Source organism: Apostichopus japonicus, chromosome 19 (assembly GCF_037975245.1).
Source record: "Apostichopus japonicus isolate 1M-3 chromosome 19, ASM3797524v1, whole genome shotgun sequence".
Taxonomy (NCBI): Eukaryota; Metazoa; Echinodermata; class Holothuroidea; order Aspidochirotida; family Stichopodidae; genus Apostichopus; species Apostichopus japonicus.
Window position 1 is genome coordinate 20,297,060 of NC_092579.1, and position 16,375 is coordinate 20,313,434.

At 36.3% G+C, this 16,375-nt stretch overlaps 1 protein-coding gene across 1 annotated transcript in view; it reads left to right on the forward strand.

Annotated features, from left to right (window-relative positions):
- LOC139959607 (uncharacterized) overlaps window positions 1–16,375 on the forward strand; it is a 44,222-nt gene that overhangs the window by 13,486 nt on the left and 14,361 nt on the right. The window contains exons 7-24 of the mRNA XM_071957341.1: window positions 1,549–1,619; window positions 2,626–2,703; window positions 3,390–3,503; window positions 3,660–3,735; window positions 4,896–5,018; window positions 6,217–6,329; window positions 6,470–6,539; window positions 6,727–6,842; window positions 7,065–7,170; window positions 7,813–7,928; window positions 8,327–8,481; window positions 9,825–9,930; window positions 11,122–11,216; window positions 11,723–11,816; window positions 12,306–12,470; window positions 13,432–13,554; window positions 14,961–15,362; window positions 15,873–16,061. Of these exons, the coding sequence (XP_071813442.1) occupies window positions 1,549–1,619; window positions 2,626–2,703; window positions 3,390–3,503; window positions 3,660–3,735; window positions 4,896–5,018; window positions 6,217–6,329; window positions 6,470–6,539; window positions 6,727–6,842; window positions 7,065–7,170; window positions 7,813–7,928; window positions 8,327–8,481; window positions 9,825–9,930; window positions 11,122–11,216; window positions 11,723–11,816; window positions 12,306–12,470; window positions 13,432–13,554; window positions 14,961–15,362; window positions 15,873–16,061 (2,312 nt within the window). The remainder of the gene's footprint in view (window positions 1–1,548; window positions 1,620–2,625; window positions 2,704–3,389; window positions 3,504–3,659; window positions 3,736–4,895; window positions 5,019–6,216; window positions 6,330–6,469; window positions 6,540–6,726; window positions 6,843–7,064; window positions 7,171–7,812; window positions 7,929–8,326; window positions 8,482–9,824; window positions 9,931–11,121; window positions 11,217–11,722; window positions 11,817–12,305; window positions 12,471–13,431; window positions 13,555–14,960; window positions 15,363–15,872; window positions 16,062–16,375) is intronic.

Genomic DNA, 16,375 nt, shown 5'->3' on the forward strand with positions numbered 1-16,375 from the left:
ATCAGCCCGTCACTTTTGATTTGATTTGATTTCATTGAATTAAATGGTTGTATCGGCATTCGGTACAGAGCAGTAACACAACACAGAGAATCAGCACGTCAGAGATTGTTAACTAACTATTGACATGTGTAGGGTCAGTCTGGTCACAAGTTAAACTCTTGAATGACAAAACTACCCAAAGGTTGCATACAGAACAGAAAGATTGCATCATATTGGTAGTTCACTGGAGTGGAGTCATGTGACTACCACTTTGATTCATGTAGGGCTCTAGTCTAGTCACAAGTTAAACTCTTGAATGACTAAACTACCTAATGGTTGCATACAGAACAGATAGGTTGCATCATGTAGATAGTTCACTAGAGTGGAGTCATGTGACTACCACTTTTGTTTGTGTAGGGCTAGTCTAGTCACAATTTAAACTCTTGAATGACTAAACTTCCCCAATGGTTACATACAGAACAGATAGGTTGCATCATGTAGGTAGTTCACTAGAGTGGAGTCATGTGACTACCACTTTGATTCATGTAGGGCTAGCCTAGTCACAATTTAAACTCTTGAATGACTTAACTACCCAATGGTTGCATACAGTACAGAAATGTTGCATCATGTAGGTAGTTCCCTAGAGTGGAGTCATGTGACTACCACTTTTATTTGTGTAGGGCTAGTCTAGTCACAATTTAAACTCTTGAATGACTAAACTTCCCCAATGGTTGCATACAGTACAGAAATGTTGCATCATGTAGGTAGTTCCCTAGAGTGGAGTCATGTGACTACCACTTGATTCGCTAATAAACAATTGTTGACCAGATCCTATGGTGTTGCATACTCTGTTATTGAGAAATCATGACTATTCCTATCTTTCGAATTCACCCTATCGTAGGGTCAACTGTCGCATCTAGTACAGATACTTTGTGTTCAACATCTGGAATATAAAAGTTGGCAGGCTGTTTGTGTACTACAGTATGTAATATCAGAGATAGTTAGTACATATTCATGACTAGTGCCAGTGTTGATAAAATTCTCTCGCGAGTGCGTTACAGTTAAGAGCAGTTGCAAAATGCTTTACAGTGGTGCTCTCAGGTATAGAAAAACCTTCCTAGCTTAAAATTGTTATTAGGTGTAAGTTTTGTACTATTGTTATAGATCCTAACAATTTAAGATGAAAGATTAAATGATCTTACTCTTTTATTATAAACAGTATCAGTATTTCACAGTCTAGTCAATAAAGGAGAGAATCGGTTTTTGCCATTTGTTTTCATTCCCTTTAATATGATGAATATATATGAGTTAGTGTACTTGTTGGTATAAAAAAGCAGGTTTATTACTTCTTCCATTTAAAAGAGCAACTGCTGATATTATTGCCCAGTGAATTAAGGACAGCACACAGTCATAAAACATGATAGTGGTGTTTAAAGTTGTAGAAAATACTATTCCTAGGCAGAAAGTTATTTATAAATGGACAAGTTTTGTATTGCCATTATAAATCAATTCCAGTACTCAATAGGTTCTTTTTTAATCATTTTCTCTTTATTTTCCTTATTTCTGTAGATGAAGAGGAAGAAGAAGGAAGTTCAGCTTCCTCATCCGAAGAAGAAGAGTCAGATCTCTCAGAATCAGATGTAAGATATTGTTGTTTCAATTTGCCTCAAATTAGTTTGATTTTCTCCAGTTTTTTATCCCTGATTGAAAGAACATCGTAATTATTATTCAGATCTCTCAGATTCAGATGTAAGAAATTGTCTCAAATTGCCTCAAATTAGTTTGGTTATACTCCCTTGTTTTTAACGTGATTGAACAACTGTCATTATAAATATTCGCTGTTGAAAGTGTCATGTAGATAAAAGTGTCACTGAAAAGTATGGATCTAGAAATGAATAGGTATACAGAAAGTAGAACTATTTTCAATGTGCAGTAACCAAATTGGAATTCATAAATGGTAACCATATGTTTGGCTTTCTATGTCTACAATTTTTGTCATCAGCTTACTTGTAAGATTCTTATATGGAAATTTGCAGGAAAAGAAAGGGTGGGGGGGGGGGGTAGTGGTGGAGGATGGAGAGGGGACGTACCCATGTTTGTATAGCTCATGTGGGTTTCACTATCCAGGTAAACAGGCAGGCAGAAATCAGTAATTTGATTGTCTTTTATCCACGTATCTTCATCTTGATATGCTCTTTTAACTAGTGTCTCACCCTCCCCCATATTCCTCACATTCCCATGTCTCTGCATGGTATCAGTTATGATTTTTTTCCGTTTGTGTATTACAGAAAGTAATATTTATCACTATGTTTCTGTTGTGAATATACTAGCGATTTTGCTGATTATTTGAAACCTTCCCTTTCCCTCAATTTTCTTTTGTATTATGATATCATTTTTTATTTTTGTAGTGAACTATTTGAACCATGCTTGAGGATGTCAATGTGTTGAAGATTTTTGTCTAGAAACTTTATGACTCTTTAAGTTTTTTTTTTAGTTGCTTTGTCTGAAAGATTCCCACATAAACTGGAAAGTTGATCACTTTTGTCAAAAAACAATTTTGTGCTAGCGAGATATTAACCTTAGAATACAGTACAGTTAACATGTTGTTGTATACTTTGTGTAACTATGGTAACCTTTTGCTCACAGTATTCAGTGACTGCCTCTGACAGTGAGGAGGAGGCCCCACGGAGCAAGAAAGGATCACAGTCAGCTAGTACAGCCAAGGTATAATTAGTTTGAATTAACAAACCCATATTCTATAACATAACTGCATTGTGAAGAACTTAAGGAAGGTCCTCTCTTACACTGGAGAGGAGGGTCTGGGAGGGGGATTACTAGTAGCTAGGGGTGGGGCAAGAGGGGTCTCAGTCAGCTAGTACAACCAAGGTATAATTACTTTGAATAAACAAACCCATACTTTATGATGTTTATATCTGATTATACTATAATCATAATAAGCTATGATAGATTGCTGTATAGATTGTATTGTGGCTGATTGATTTTTGCACTGAAACAGAACTCCATAGTCAACAGAAATCCATATTCTAAAATTTTTGCTGAAATCTTCCCCTCAAAGTTGTTATTATTGGTATTAAAGTTTAGCATGCTAAAATTCCTAAAGGAACTTTTCCATTTATCACTTTCCATAAAGTTTGTAGTCCTGGGTGTTTTTCTCAGAGATCAGGGATTTGATTTGATGAAACTATGCGGTTTGAAGTGAAATAAAGATGTGTTTAATGTTTATTCAAGGATGACCATTTTGACAAGTTTTACATTTAAATTGTAGAGTGGGGTGTCACACAAAGAAATCGATGACCATTTTGACAAGTTTAACATTTTAAATTGTAGAGTGTGGCGTCACACGAAGAAATCGATGACCGTTTTTGACAAGTTTTACATTTAAATTGTAGAGTGGGGCGTCACACGAAGAGCAAGAATCGGACGGAGACCTCTTTGGCTCAGAGCAAGATGAATCTGAAGACGAGGACAGCGAAGGACAGGAGAAGAAGAAAGCCAAGCCAAAGGTTGGTGAAACAAAGATGCTTGTAGGGAGTTTAACTTTCATTAGGTATCCTAGCAACAACTTAAAAACAGTATTTCTTTCTGATTATTTTTATTATGTTTAACTGATATATTGAGATATAGTTTGCAAGTTAATCTTTTTTGTTTCTGTCTTAAAGGGAAGTGCATTTGCAAATGAGTTGGCAGCCAAGATTGGAGCTGAGCCTCTTGGTGGTGGTGATGATGATGAACAGGGTAAGTTGGTGGAGCTAACTCTGCATATTTATCTTGTAGTAAAGTACAAATAGATCCCACAAGCACTTGCTGACACACAGTGAATATTGCTTTCATGTTGTCAGCCTGTGGGGTTAAACCTTAAAGGAAATAGACAGTGCCTTATACCATAATATCATTTTTTAGTGTACCAAAATTTCACCAGGAATTAATGCATTTGCAACCCTCGTCCGCCAAATGTGATAAAAAACAAGCAAGATGCATATTTATACAACTACATTAGAAACAGTACAAAATGTTATTGTGGATATTTCTGCGGAAAGTAGAATTCTTTTATAATTTCAGATATAAATTTTTGGACCTATCGTTAACACACTCAATACAAAATGTCAGATCGACAGTTAACACTCTCACTTAAATGTTAGACCTACAGTGAACCCTCACACAATAAATGTCACAGTTAACACTAACACTATTAATGTTAAATGGATAGTTAACAATGGCACAATAAATTTACACCTACATTTAAAACTCACACTATAAATGTTACACCTATAGATAACACACACACTACAGTGTTAGATCTACAGTTAAAACATTTCAGCATAGATTTTGACCTACATTTAACACCCTCATTATAAATGTTAGACCTACAGTTAACACTCATGCTATGAATGTTAGAGCTAACAGTCAACACTCCCACATAAATGTTAGACATTAAGTTAACACACTCTCTATAAATGTTAGACCTACAGTTAACACCCTCTCTGTAAATGTAACCCACAGTGAACACTCCCACTATAAATTTTAGAGCTAACAGTTAACACTCCCAGTCTCCCACTGTAAATGTTAGACCTAAAGTTAACACCCTCTCTATAAATGTTGAACTCCATTTAACCTCACAGCAGGTATAATGCAAGCCCTATTATACACCTCTGGGCTGTAGTTTGTCACTGTCATCAATTGATTAGGATAATTATAAACTGACTGTTATTTTTTGAAAAAAAGTGAGACAGCTTTTGTAGCATTTACAGGGACCATTAGGCTAGTTATGTATCTCACACACTGGTGACTCTAGTGTAAAATGCAGCAGGGTTGTATCATTTTATTAGTATGGTAAAAAATAATTTAATTGTTGTCTTAGTTTGATCCAAAACAAATGGTTTATTCTAACTTCGTAGCTACCAAAGAGAGAGCTGTCTCAGAAGTGAGCCAAGGATCGGAGAAAGTCTCAAAGAAAGATAGCAAAAGGAAAAAGAAGAGTAAGAAACATCGTTCTGGTTCAGAAATCTCAAAGACAGAAGGTACGGATCCATATTGTTTCAGTTTTTATTCATTTATCTGTCTTTTCAAATGAATTAATTTAGGCAGAACTTTGTTGTTTATATCTCATAGTTCAACAAAATTAAAAAATAGTCCAAAAACTACACAATGCTTATGAAAGAAGATTTAAGCCGTAGAACTGCTGTTCTTTCTGCTGTGGTATTGCAGAGTCTCTTTTTCGGACCATCTGGATATTATTCATATACAACTGATGTACTAATCAGCCTGAAAAACAGTTGAATATGTTATGACACTAAGAAGCCACATTGTGCATATATGGGAGATGCCGAATGGCTTAATAATAACTTACACTTCACATCGGGGTTGTCATCCGATCTATGTTCCTTTTTTTGTGCTCTTTTTTGGAATTTGGAAGACCATTTCAGATGTGAAAATCATGGATTTATCCTGACTGAAAAAATCCAACTTACTTTGGCCGGCCAGGGGTTGAACCCACGACCTCCCAGATGCTAGGTTTCATTGCTTCTAACACCACTCTCTTTATCCACTTAACCATAGCACTGGATGTAGTTAGATTCTTATGAAGGTTGAATTGATATATGGACAAACAAACTGACATGCTAAGTAAGCTAGGAAAACTGAGATATTTGCTTGTAGTTTTGAGGTGTTTTAAGTTAAAGGTTTAAATAACATACGTACGTACGTACGTACATACGTACACACACATACACATACACCCATATGTACATACTTTAATATACATATATATATATACATATATATATATATATATATATAGAGCATAAGGAATCTTTGAAATGTTCAAAGTTTAAATGAGATCGATAAATAAAAGTGGCAGATTGCCTGGTAAAATGCTGCAGTCACTTAATTGTCTTTTCACCGTTTGTATTGATAGATAAATTGGGAGGATAGGTTTAGGATACCATATATCTATTCAAAGAGCTAGGTTACAACATGAACATGAAATACTCAGGATGAAACATTTCTTAAACAATGTAATAAATGTTGCTTAAATACCATTGTTAGCTGCTGGACACTTAAATCGCTCACCAGCATGGGAAAGAATTTTTTATTAAAAATATATGACTAAATTTCAGATTCCTTAAGTTTTCATGTACCGTGAAACATTTTATATTGACTGTCGTTTATTTATTCTTGCGTTCTGTTTGTTTTTTTGTTTGCTTAAATTTGTTAAAGATGACAACCTCTTCAGCCAACCTGACCCAGAGGAGGAAGATTCGCCCTTTGGTAGGAAGGGTCTCTTTAGCACCACCGGTGGAGGGCTCTTCGATAATGATGATGATGGAGATGTAAGAAATAGTTCTCTCTTTTATTTGTCAATTATTTTTTTGAAGGATGAAGAATTTTGAAGGATGAGTGAAATTGAATACCAGACTTGAAAAATTTGAGCTTAATAATCACTCTTTTTCTTATTTTCTCTTCTATCAAGGGTGACTTATTCGATGAAGCACCGGCTGATAAAACAGCTGATCATATCTATGAAGCTGTTAGTGGCGCCGGTAAGTCAGTCAAATTAAACATTATTTTACCTCCTGCCCCTATCCCATCCTTCTCCCCTTAACCCCACCTTTTTCCTCCGCTCTGTGGCGCCCAAAAGCTCAATGAAACTAACTATTTCCAAATAGCTCCTCATTTCTCTGAGTTTTTAAGTCAGATCGCATCTCTGTTTTACCTTCCGTCCATCAGATGAGCCGTCGTCCCAGAAACAACGTAAAAAGGAGAAGAAGCCCAGGTCATCAAGCGGACTCTTTGAAGAAGACGAAGATGAACTCTTTGCTTCCACTTCCTCTAAGAAATCAGAGGTAACAACACCTTCTTTCATGTTGTGTGGTTAAAGCTAGTAGAAGGAACGGGGGGGTGGTGGAGTGAAATTTAATGCATGTATTTAATTTGATTTCATTTGAATGCAAAAAAACAAAAATTTACAAACCTCTCGAAATTTCACTAACCAATTCTGGAAAATGAGAATACTTCAAACTTTCAAAGTAAATGTGTGACCATTATTTTGTTGTTTATTTTTTAAGGAACCGAAGAAAGCTAAACCTGTATCTAAGTCGGACGGAGGAGGCCTTTTTGCAGATGACGACGATGATCTCTTTGGTGCTCCCCAAACAAAGCCAGCAAAGAAGGGTATGTAAGATGAATATGCAGATGATTAATAAGTGCTCTGATATGGTTTTTGCTTGGTACATTTAATTATAATATTTATATGTTAATCTTAGCTTGCTGAGGCCTGTTCGGTAATTCTGTTCCATTTTATTTCCCACTTTAGCTAAGATATATATGAAGTTCCAGAGTAAAAGCTTTGAGAATCTTTGGGCTGTCATAGTCTTGTAGTTAAAAAGCTCTGTTCATCTGAAAATAACCAGGACATGTTTCGTCTTTGTGTTTTTCCAATCATACCGATCCAGTTTTGGAGTAATATTACTGGAGCTGTTTTGGTTATCCCAAAACATAACAAGGTTTATTATGGAGGGAGATATATGCATTTAAATTAATAATTCTGTAAATATCATGTAATAGTATCGGCATGGACGGCAGTTACTTTGTGATGCTAATCAACTGCATGGTGCATGCAGGAGAAGCCATTGGGACATAGCTTACTATTTACAAAGGGCTGGCTATCCATTTTACAGTTTTAGCTCATTTAATATATTTTGTATTTTTTTAGGTCATATTTATATGCATCCACAATCAGTGACAGACAGAGTTTATAGATTCTTTGTATTCAACAGATTATGTTTTTATTTCTTATTTATTTCAATTTTGCAGAGGAGAAAATGAAAGCTAAATCAGTTGACTTATTTGGAGAGGAAGATGGCGACTTGTTTGGGGATGAAAGTCAAACTCAACCTTCTAAAGTGTCGGAAGAAAAACCAAAGAAAAAGGTATTCATACCTGCATGTGCATTATGTGTGTGTGTGTGTTTGGGTGGAGGTGGGGCGGGGGGAGGGGGGGCGGTGGAAGGTTGCATTTGTCTGAATCAAGAGTTTAAGGTCTTTCCGTTTCTTGGAAAGAAATTGGTTTTATAATTAGATTATTAGATTATTTCAGCAAATTCAACATTAAAATATGATGTAATATGCCATATTTGTATGAATAACATACAAAAGTATATCAGTAGTTTTTCATATTTTTGAATTGTTTTTCTTCATTATGTGACATAAAATGTCACCAGTTAAGCAGTATATGGACCATATCATTATTGGACACACGTACCAAAAAGAACGAAAAATTCTGTAGGAGAATTTCTACAATGTTAATCGTTGTCCGTTTTGATCATAAGCTTCCGGCAGGCGCAGTGCAAATGTTTGGTGGAGCAAACCCTCTGGCCAGCAAGAGACAGCCCTCGTCTTCCTCTTCTTCATCTGACGACTTTGAAGAACCCCCAGAGATGGCATCACAACCAAAACCCAAACCCAAACCTCAAGAGCCAACAAAGTAGGACATTTTTGTGTGATTTTGTGAAATTTGATAGACTTTACAATGTTATTGATTAGATTCTTCATATAACTTAATGTACAGTAAGTTGGTGAAATAAAGCCAAAAAAATAGAAAAACAGATCTTTTTGTTTTAATAGGGTAATATGTTTGCACATCAAGTTCATTTACCCCAATTTAGGTTGGTTTTGCTTTGATTAAGTATCCCATTAGTTTTGCATCTCCTATTTTTAGTTTTAGTAGGTTTATAAAAGCAAGGAAATTTTATTAGTAGCATCTTGATTATATAATATATTTTCAAGTACAAAATTTGCCAATATTAAGGATCTGCCCTTTCACGCAATTTCCATGAAATTTCCATTTCGGTCTCCATTTCGGTCTCCATTCGGTTTCCATTCAATTTCCATTCTGTCTCTTTAAGTAATGGAGAGAGCCTCTTCAAGAAATGCTTACCTTTACCCTGGGACTGGTTCAAATCTCACACTGGACAAAAAGTCCTTTGAGCTTTTCAAAAACACGATTGAAACCTTTTCTAACTGAAAGTACTACACCTGTCAAGTGTGCTTGTATTTTTCTGTTTCGGTTTTGTCTATATTAAATAGATTTTATGTGAACCTACACAGTAGAACTGTGTCAGGGTCAAGCTATTGTCTCTCTTTATAGTCTTGTATAAATGTTATATCACTAACTTAACAGCATCTTTGTATTTGCATGCCATTCGCATAGGGAGACGTTTTAAACCGCAGTGGATCAGACGTTTGAGCTATATCATAAGCGAAATTAGAACTCAATTTATGTTGATTCTGAAACTGAAGTGATCCAATATTTGAAATCTAACAGTTATTCTAAACTGAAGAAAATCACACTTGTCTCTCCAAAACTTGTAAAACAGTGTTACCATGGCATTGAACTGATTATTAATGATAGTTTCATCTCATCTGTCTTCTTCCTGCCTAGAGGCAAATAAGGCCTCAACAGAGCGTCTCCATTTGTCTCGGTCGGCAGCTGCGTTACTGACCTCATTCCAGGATCTACAACCAGCCCTCTCTCTCTCTTTGTCCACTGTCTTGTGCCATGTTGTTTTTGGTCCCCCTCTCTTTCTCCTGCCCTCTGGTGCCCAAGTCATGCTGATGTTGCTGTTGTTGTTTGGTGAAAAATGGGATGATAGTTTACTCAGTGTTATTCTTTAAATGTAACTGCCACCATTACCCTCCTTCTCCCTCCCCTACAACTTTTAAGGTTGGAAAAAGAACCGTTGAGTTTGTGACAACGTTTTCCTGTGACATCATTTTGTTTCTTGTGATCATTAAATGTAATATGATTGTCTCTTGTTTTTATTTTAGAGCAAAACCAACAGATTCAGAGACAAAGAAGAAACAGAAAGATGATTTATTTGATGATGATGAAGATGATTTGTTCAGCACACCCAGAGAAGAGAAAGATAAAAAGGTAAAAAAAAACATGAAGAATCAAAATTTGTCAAAATTTCAAATGTGTGGAGCAGAGAGGTGTGACCATTCCATTCCTTTTTTTGAAGAAAAGGAAGTATTTGTAATGTGCCTCGACATCCAAGTTGAATGTTCCCTGAAAAGTAAAATTCCCTGGTCAGAGCATTAATATACATCTTGTCATTGCCTCTGTATGTGTGAAGGAGTGTGAGTCTTGTGAGAAATGGTCTAGCTTTGGGTGCTGGGCAGTCTGCCAAATTCTTAAAGATTCTTCCGTACTGATATGCGGGTGATGATTACCTGTACCTGTGCAGTATTTACACCTTCATACTCTCAATGATTTCATGTTTCCTGTGTCTCTGTGAGTAATGAAAAAGAAGCACAATAAACGTTGAAACAAATATGGATCGAATTGACAATCAAAGTTGCTTGATATCCTATCTGTAACCTGGTGCTGCACATTCCAGGAACAGAAGCTTAGACATATAGTGATAATTTTTTGGTCAAATAACTTCTTCGGTTTCAGTGCACCCCTGTTAAGATCCTAACTTTTGTGTCAAGAACTGAAACAATTGTCACCGTACTTATCTAATCATTATGCTTCCTTACTATTCATTGTATTTGAAAGTTTCCATAATAGTGGCATTGAATCCAGTCTTTCATCATACCATGTGGATGTATGTAACAGGGTGGGCCTATAAAGCTGTATGTAATTAACATTAGGCCTAGGCTAGGTTTAAGTCCACTTGCAATTATTGATTGTTTTCTTTCCCCTCGGATGAATGTACATGGGTTCATACTATATTAGGACTAATCTGGGCTGAGGTCATTGCACATGGGAGAATGCACTGAGAGTGGGTAGTCGTTAGCTCGGGACTGCGTGCTATTCTGTAGTTTTTATTTGAATCATTTAGGACTTGCGCTGAGGAGGATGTGTTTTGGGGAAATTGCATGTAAGTATATGAAGTATGATTACATTTACTGGCAGGTTGACGGTCTTTTATGGTTGTTTAATTTTATAGGTTGTTATTCTAATTCAACTATATTTTGATTAATTAACCCAATTTTATTGATTTTTTATCAACTGTGTCGGTGATCTTCCTTAGTCAACTTTCTCTCTCGGCTTTTGGTTATAATTGATCATTATATTCTACGGCGTTCTCGGCAGATATTTATCTTTTCGTTCTCGCAGCCTAAGAATCGTGCGGCGGAGAGTTTGTTCGACGACTTGGAAGGAGAAGGAACAGAAGACGACTTGTTTGCTGCCACCGCCAAACAGAAGGAATCGTAAGTCTTGCAAAAAACAGAATTTCCTTGAAATACCTTTAAGCTGTTTTGTAAACATATATTTAATCAAAAGGGAAACAACTTTCACAAGAGTCACTTGTCACTATAGTCCCTAGTGTTTTAGTTTTGAAAAGTGATTTAAAGAGGGAATTATGTACACTATGCCCCTTAGTTTTATAATACACTCATTAATATAGCCATCAGGTTGGCATGCATAAAAAGTACAATGATGAAAGTTGATCATGTGAGATCCTTAGTTTGGATACTAACTCTTGGAAACAACGAGGGACTTAATCGCATTTTGTTTCGTTGCATCCTTTGATGATTCAATTTTATTTTTAATGACGGTTTGTTTATCAGAATACTCTGTACCTTGTGTGTTTTATTACACATAAGAGTATTACACATAGAGTTGTAATACATGTAGAGTTAATCATTATCAGTAATTACTGTTGTGTCAATATTTGCGTTGCTCAATTGTTTCCTCATTTGACAATGCTCCACAGCACCAAAAAGAAACCGCCTGGCGGGGTAGCACTTTTTGGCGGGGCTGACCTATTCGGAGAGAAGGAAACAGAAGAGGAAGCAGGGAAGTCTCCTGTGAGTTTTGCTCTTTACTTCTTTCAAGGAGTTATTTTCAAAATTTTATTTTGGTCAGATAAAGTGCTTATACATAGGGCATCCAGTATGTGTGTTAATACATATATAAATATGTATTTATATATATATATCTGTATGCATTTGAAGCTCTGTGTCTATATATTATTATTTATATTATTTTTATTGTCTTTTTTTTCTTCAGTGTAATTAATGAACAATTGTTTTCCCTTATCTAACGCACTCCTAGATAAAGTGATCTAGGTTGCATCATTTGAATTTTTCCATCTTTGTGTTGTTGTTGCGTTGTTTTACGTTATTAATGGTATTGACAGCGCTAGCCGGGGAAAAGTACTTACTATTTCAATAAAATAGACTCAATGTGCCTTTTTAATTATGTTTATGATAGACCATGAATGGAAGTCAATATCCCCTTCCTCCTGATCTTACACTTAAATCCTTCTCACCCTCCCTTTTAAAATTTATTGTTAGACCAAGGAGGAACCCCCACCCTTGCAGAAAGCCCCGAATAGAAATAAGACGAACACACTCAGCCTCTTTAACGATCAGTTTGACGGTGAAGGAGGAGATGACACTCTGTTCGCTGCGCCATCAAAACAGAAAGCAGAAGAAGAAGAAGAACCAAGTGAAGACAAGGTGAGAATAATAAACATCAAAATGAGACATTTTACCCCAAATGTAAACCTAATTTTACTGATTGGATTTCATATGTAACAAAATTATGTATATTGTTTTCTTAAAATGAGAAAATGAAAAAAAAAAATGAAAATAGTAGTAACATTTTGTTATATGGAATCATTAAAGAGGGTAGCCCATGTTCCATGAAGACCATGGAAAAATGTTCAACATTGTAAGGAAACCAAAAAGGTTGTATAGTAGGTATAAAAGTAAAGTAATGTCCGTCATGTGCTATTAATATATATCATTACACTGCGTCACGGCTAACAAGTTTGTTTACAAATTCATAGTTAGAAAACTTAATCTAATATATAGATGGAAAATAAAAGCCTAGGTTTCACATCCTAGTATCACTATGACATCACATATTTACAAAAATTACAGCTCCCAGACACGACTTTTATACTAGGATATCTCCCAAGCAGTGCTAGACTTTTCTTAACTATTTTTTTTGGGGGGGGGGGGAGGAGCGGAAGGGAAGGGAAGGTTCATAAAGTTCTCTGTCATAAAAGCTAAGGATAATGTTAGGGCTTCTGTCTTCTTCAATAATCAGGTCAAAATTTTATTTTCTGAAGAAAGGAAATTTTGTGATAAGAGGTGTGATGATGATGTCATAATTTCTTTGATGTAAATTAGCAATGGTAACATTTGGAAAGGCCTTTAATAAAAGATGAATATAGTACTTCAAGGTTAGCAATTCATTTCCTACTGTTGGTTATGCAACTAAAAGTCCTGTATATTTTGTTTAATTCATCAAATGCTCTTGTTTTAGTACCCTAGTAATTTAAGTTGATGTAATTAATTTTAGTTTTTAATCTATCTTTTGAATCTGCAGTCAGAGATTTGTATCCTTTGGATTGCCCTTACAAAACACAGTTTTTTCATGTTTGGTACAAATTTCCTCAATTTTTTTTCTCAGGCAACGAGACGTAGGACCAAAAGCAAGAGCATATTTGCTGATGAAGATGTTTTGTTTGGTACCAATGAAGATGACCCATCTGTAGATTTATTTGGTAGTTCTAACCCCACCCAACCAAACAAGGTAAGAATCTAATCCTGCCCCCACCCTTTCCCACCCCACAGGGAATCTGCATGACCCTGTGAAGGGGTGTAACAATCTCTTTAACATCTCAAGATTGTCACTCTATGTGAGAGAATCATGTTTGCCGAGAAGAAAATCATATTAGGATAAGTTCAGACCAAGGTGAAGTCCCTCCTCTCCTCTCCTCCCCCCACCCCCACCCCCCAAAAAGGAACAATAGAAAGGGGACAAGCTGATGCTCTGAGAGAAACGAAAATTGTTTCAAATATTGTCACAAATTTATGAAAGTTACTATTGTTCATTCTTAGAATGTATCACACCATGTGTACAACACAACTATAGATACGTCACACTTGCTTATGGTCTTATAGTATACCAAGCTTTTGATTGGGTATGAAAAACTCCCTGATGTATTGCATTCATCACATTACCAGCAGATTGGTGTAGTCACATTTTTCTCATATGTTTAAATGAAAAGAAAAAAACATGGACCTCCTGCTATTGATGCCACACCTCTAAAACATATCCTCTCACTTTCCTCCTCCTCCTTAAAATAAGAAGGAAAAAAGCGGGGAAAATGGAATATTTTGTATTGCAACCTGGCTATCGCAAATATGCAAACATGATTCTTACAGAGAGTGAAGTTAGGCCGTGGTGACATCTTCTGACAACTAACTGCATTTTGGTCTTCTGTTTTTTCAGTTCATTTTTATTCACCTACCTAATGTTTTAATCTTAATCCTTGTCTACTTCTGGGCACTGGTGGAATATATCTATATAGGCCACCAGCTGTTATATATATAATAGATCAAAGTCATTTTAACTGTTTCTGTAAGGAGGTTGTTTCGGGTTTTTTGACACTTCTGGTTGTGTTATGCACTTTGGATAGAGAGGTATGCAATTTTACAAATTGAGCAGAGAATTAATGCCCACCTTGGCAATTAAACTTGTTACGTTGGTCTTGAGTATGGAGTTTGTGCAATTTCAGTGAATCCCAACTTTATGTACTTTTAATAAAACCATACACTGTGCATCACTGTAAAGTGGTTTAGTCATCTCTGATTAGTTGGTTTTGGATTTTGGAAATTTTTTGCAGGGAAGATATATCGTGTCCAGTCCTTTTACAAATTTTGGCAAGTCATTACCTTGCCTCTTTCATCATGGTGTACCAGAGAATGCTGCACAAACTGAAAATAAAATTTCAGCTCACTTGCATTATCAAACACAGAAAGGATTTCATAGTGTCATAGTGTTTATTTCAGTCTTATCCCAGCAAACAGCATGTTTTTTTTTATATATATATTTTTCTGTAAATTTCTTTTCATAAGATTTTTTTCTTATGGAAAACAGAGGGTTCAAATCTGTAGTGAACAGCCCTGTTAACTTTCTCTGTGATTTCATGTTAGCCTGAGTCCCCCACTAGTCCATCTCGTGAGTCTTCTGCTCCAAAGACTAAGGAGAGGTCCTCCTCTTCTCGGGGCCTCTTCAGCGACGAGGAGGAAGATGATTTGTTTGGGGGAGGTGGTTCTACGGCCAAGTCAAAGGATGACGGCGACAACTTATTCGGAGAGGAAGCCCCACCGAGCAAACCAAAAGAAAAACCCGCTGCGGCAGCTAAAGAAAAAAAGAAGAAGAAAGTGGAGGTAAAGGAAGTGACAAAGAAGAAGACGAAGAAAACGACGACAGGAGGGGGAGGATTATTTGGAGAGGATGATGATGATGGAGATGATCTATTTGGAGAGAAGTCGGAAACGACCAAGGAGGTGGAGGAGGAAGAGGCAGTTGAAGAGGACCAAAGTCAAGCCAAGGTTTGCTCAAGTTTCTTGATATCCGACTCTGGAGGAATATTTTTCTTTTCAATCTTATATAATGTTAGTCCAGGGACACCGGCTATTTCTTTTGCGGGGCTTTTTCAATCCTCCTTGAAATACGCTTGGACGTACAGTGTTTAGTAAGTTTGGTACATTAAATTACACAGCTAATGTGTGCGACATGGTCATTGTCTTTACAGAAGCTAGACCAAATGCTTAAAGCCTTACCGGTTGCAGTGCCTTGTTATAAAATAGTTAAGATCTGGTACATTTTTTTTATGATGAAATTTTAGTCTGACAATTGGGTTATTAGTAAACAATAACACGACTTGTTGGTTGTAGACACTTGTGTTTGTAAAGACTAGCTTGAAATAGCATTAGGTTGGTTTGCCTTGACCCTTAGCCCCTCACCCCACTATCACCCCATTTATCAGGGATGAATAATCATAATGTGCAGCAGGGATTAACTGGTCCATAACTGTTTTCAATGTTTTATAATTTGTTCAGGAAGCTGAACCAGTGAAACGTAAGAAGTTAGCCGGAGCTGTGTCCATGTTTGGTGGTATGGATCCGACCACCATAGTCAAAAAGAGATCTAGCTCCAGCAGATCAGAGAGTGAAAAAGAACCCTCTTCTCCTCTGTCATCTCCTCCATCCTCCAAAGAGACCCCACCAGCTGAACACGTCTCATCAAAGGTAGGATCCGAGCCATGTGAAACCACAAACCAATGAAAAAATAAAGTTCCATATCTTGTACCATTTCATGGAAGGAGGTGTTTGTGGAACTGCTTAATCAAAAAGTAATGTGAGAATCAACAGGATCCTAAAATATTTAGACATGCTGTTACTATATGTTGATGCATTATGGTGTTATTATTTGCCTTAGGTTTGGAAGTTTTACCTAGCCTACCACAGTTACAGTATGGAAAATTAGCAACCTAGGCTGGATGTTAGATCATTCTTACTGTCTGAATCATAGAGTTCTGTTTGCACATTGCACTTAAAACATG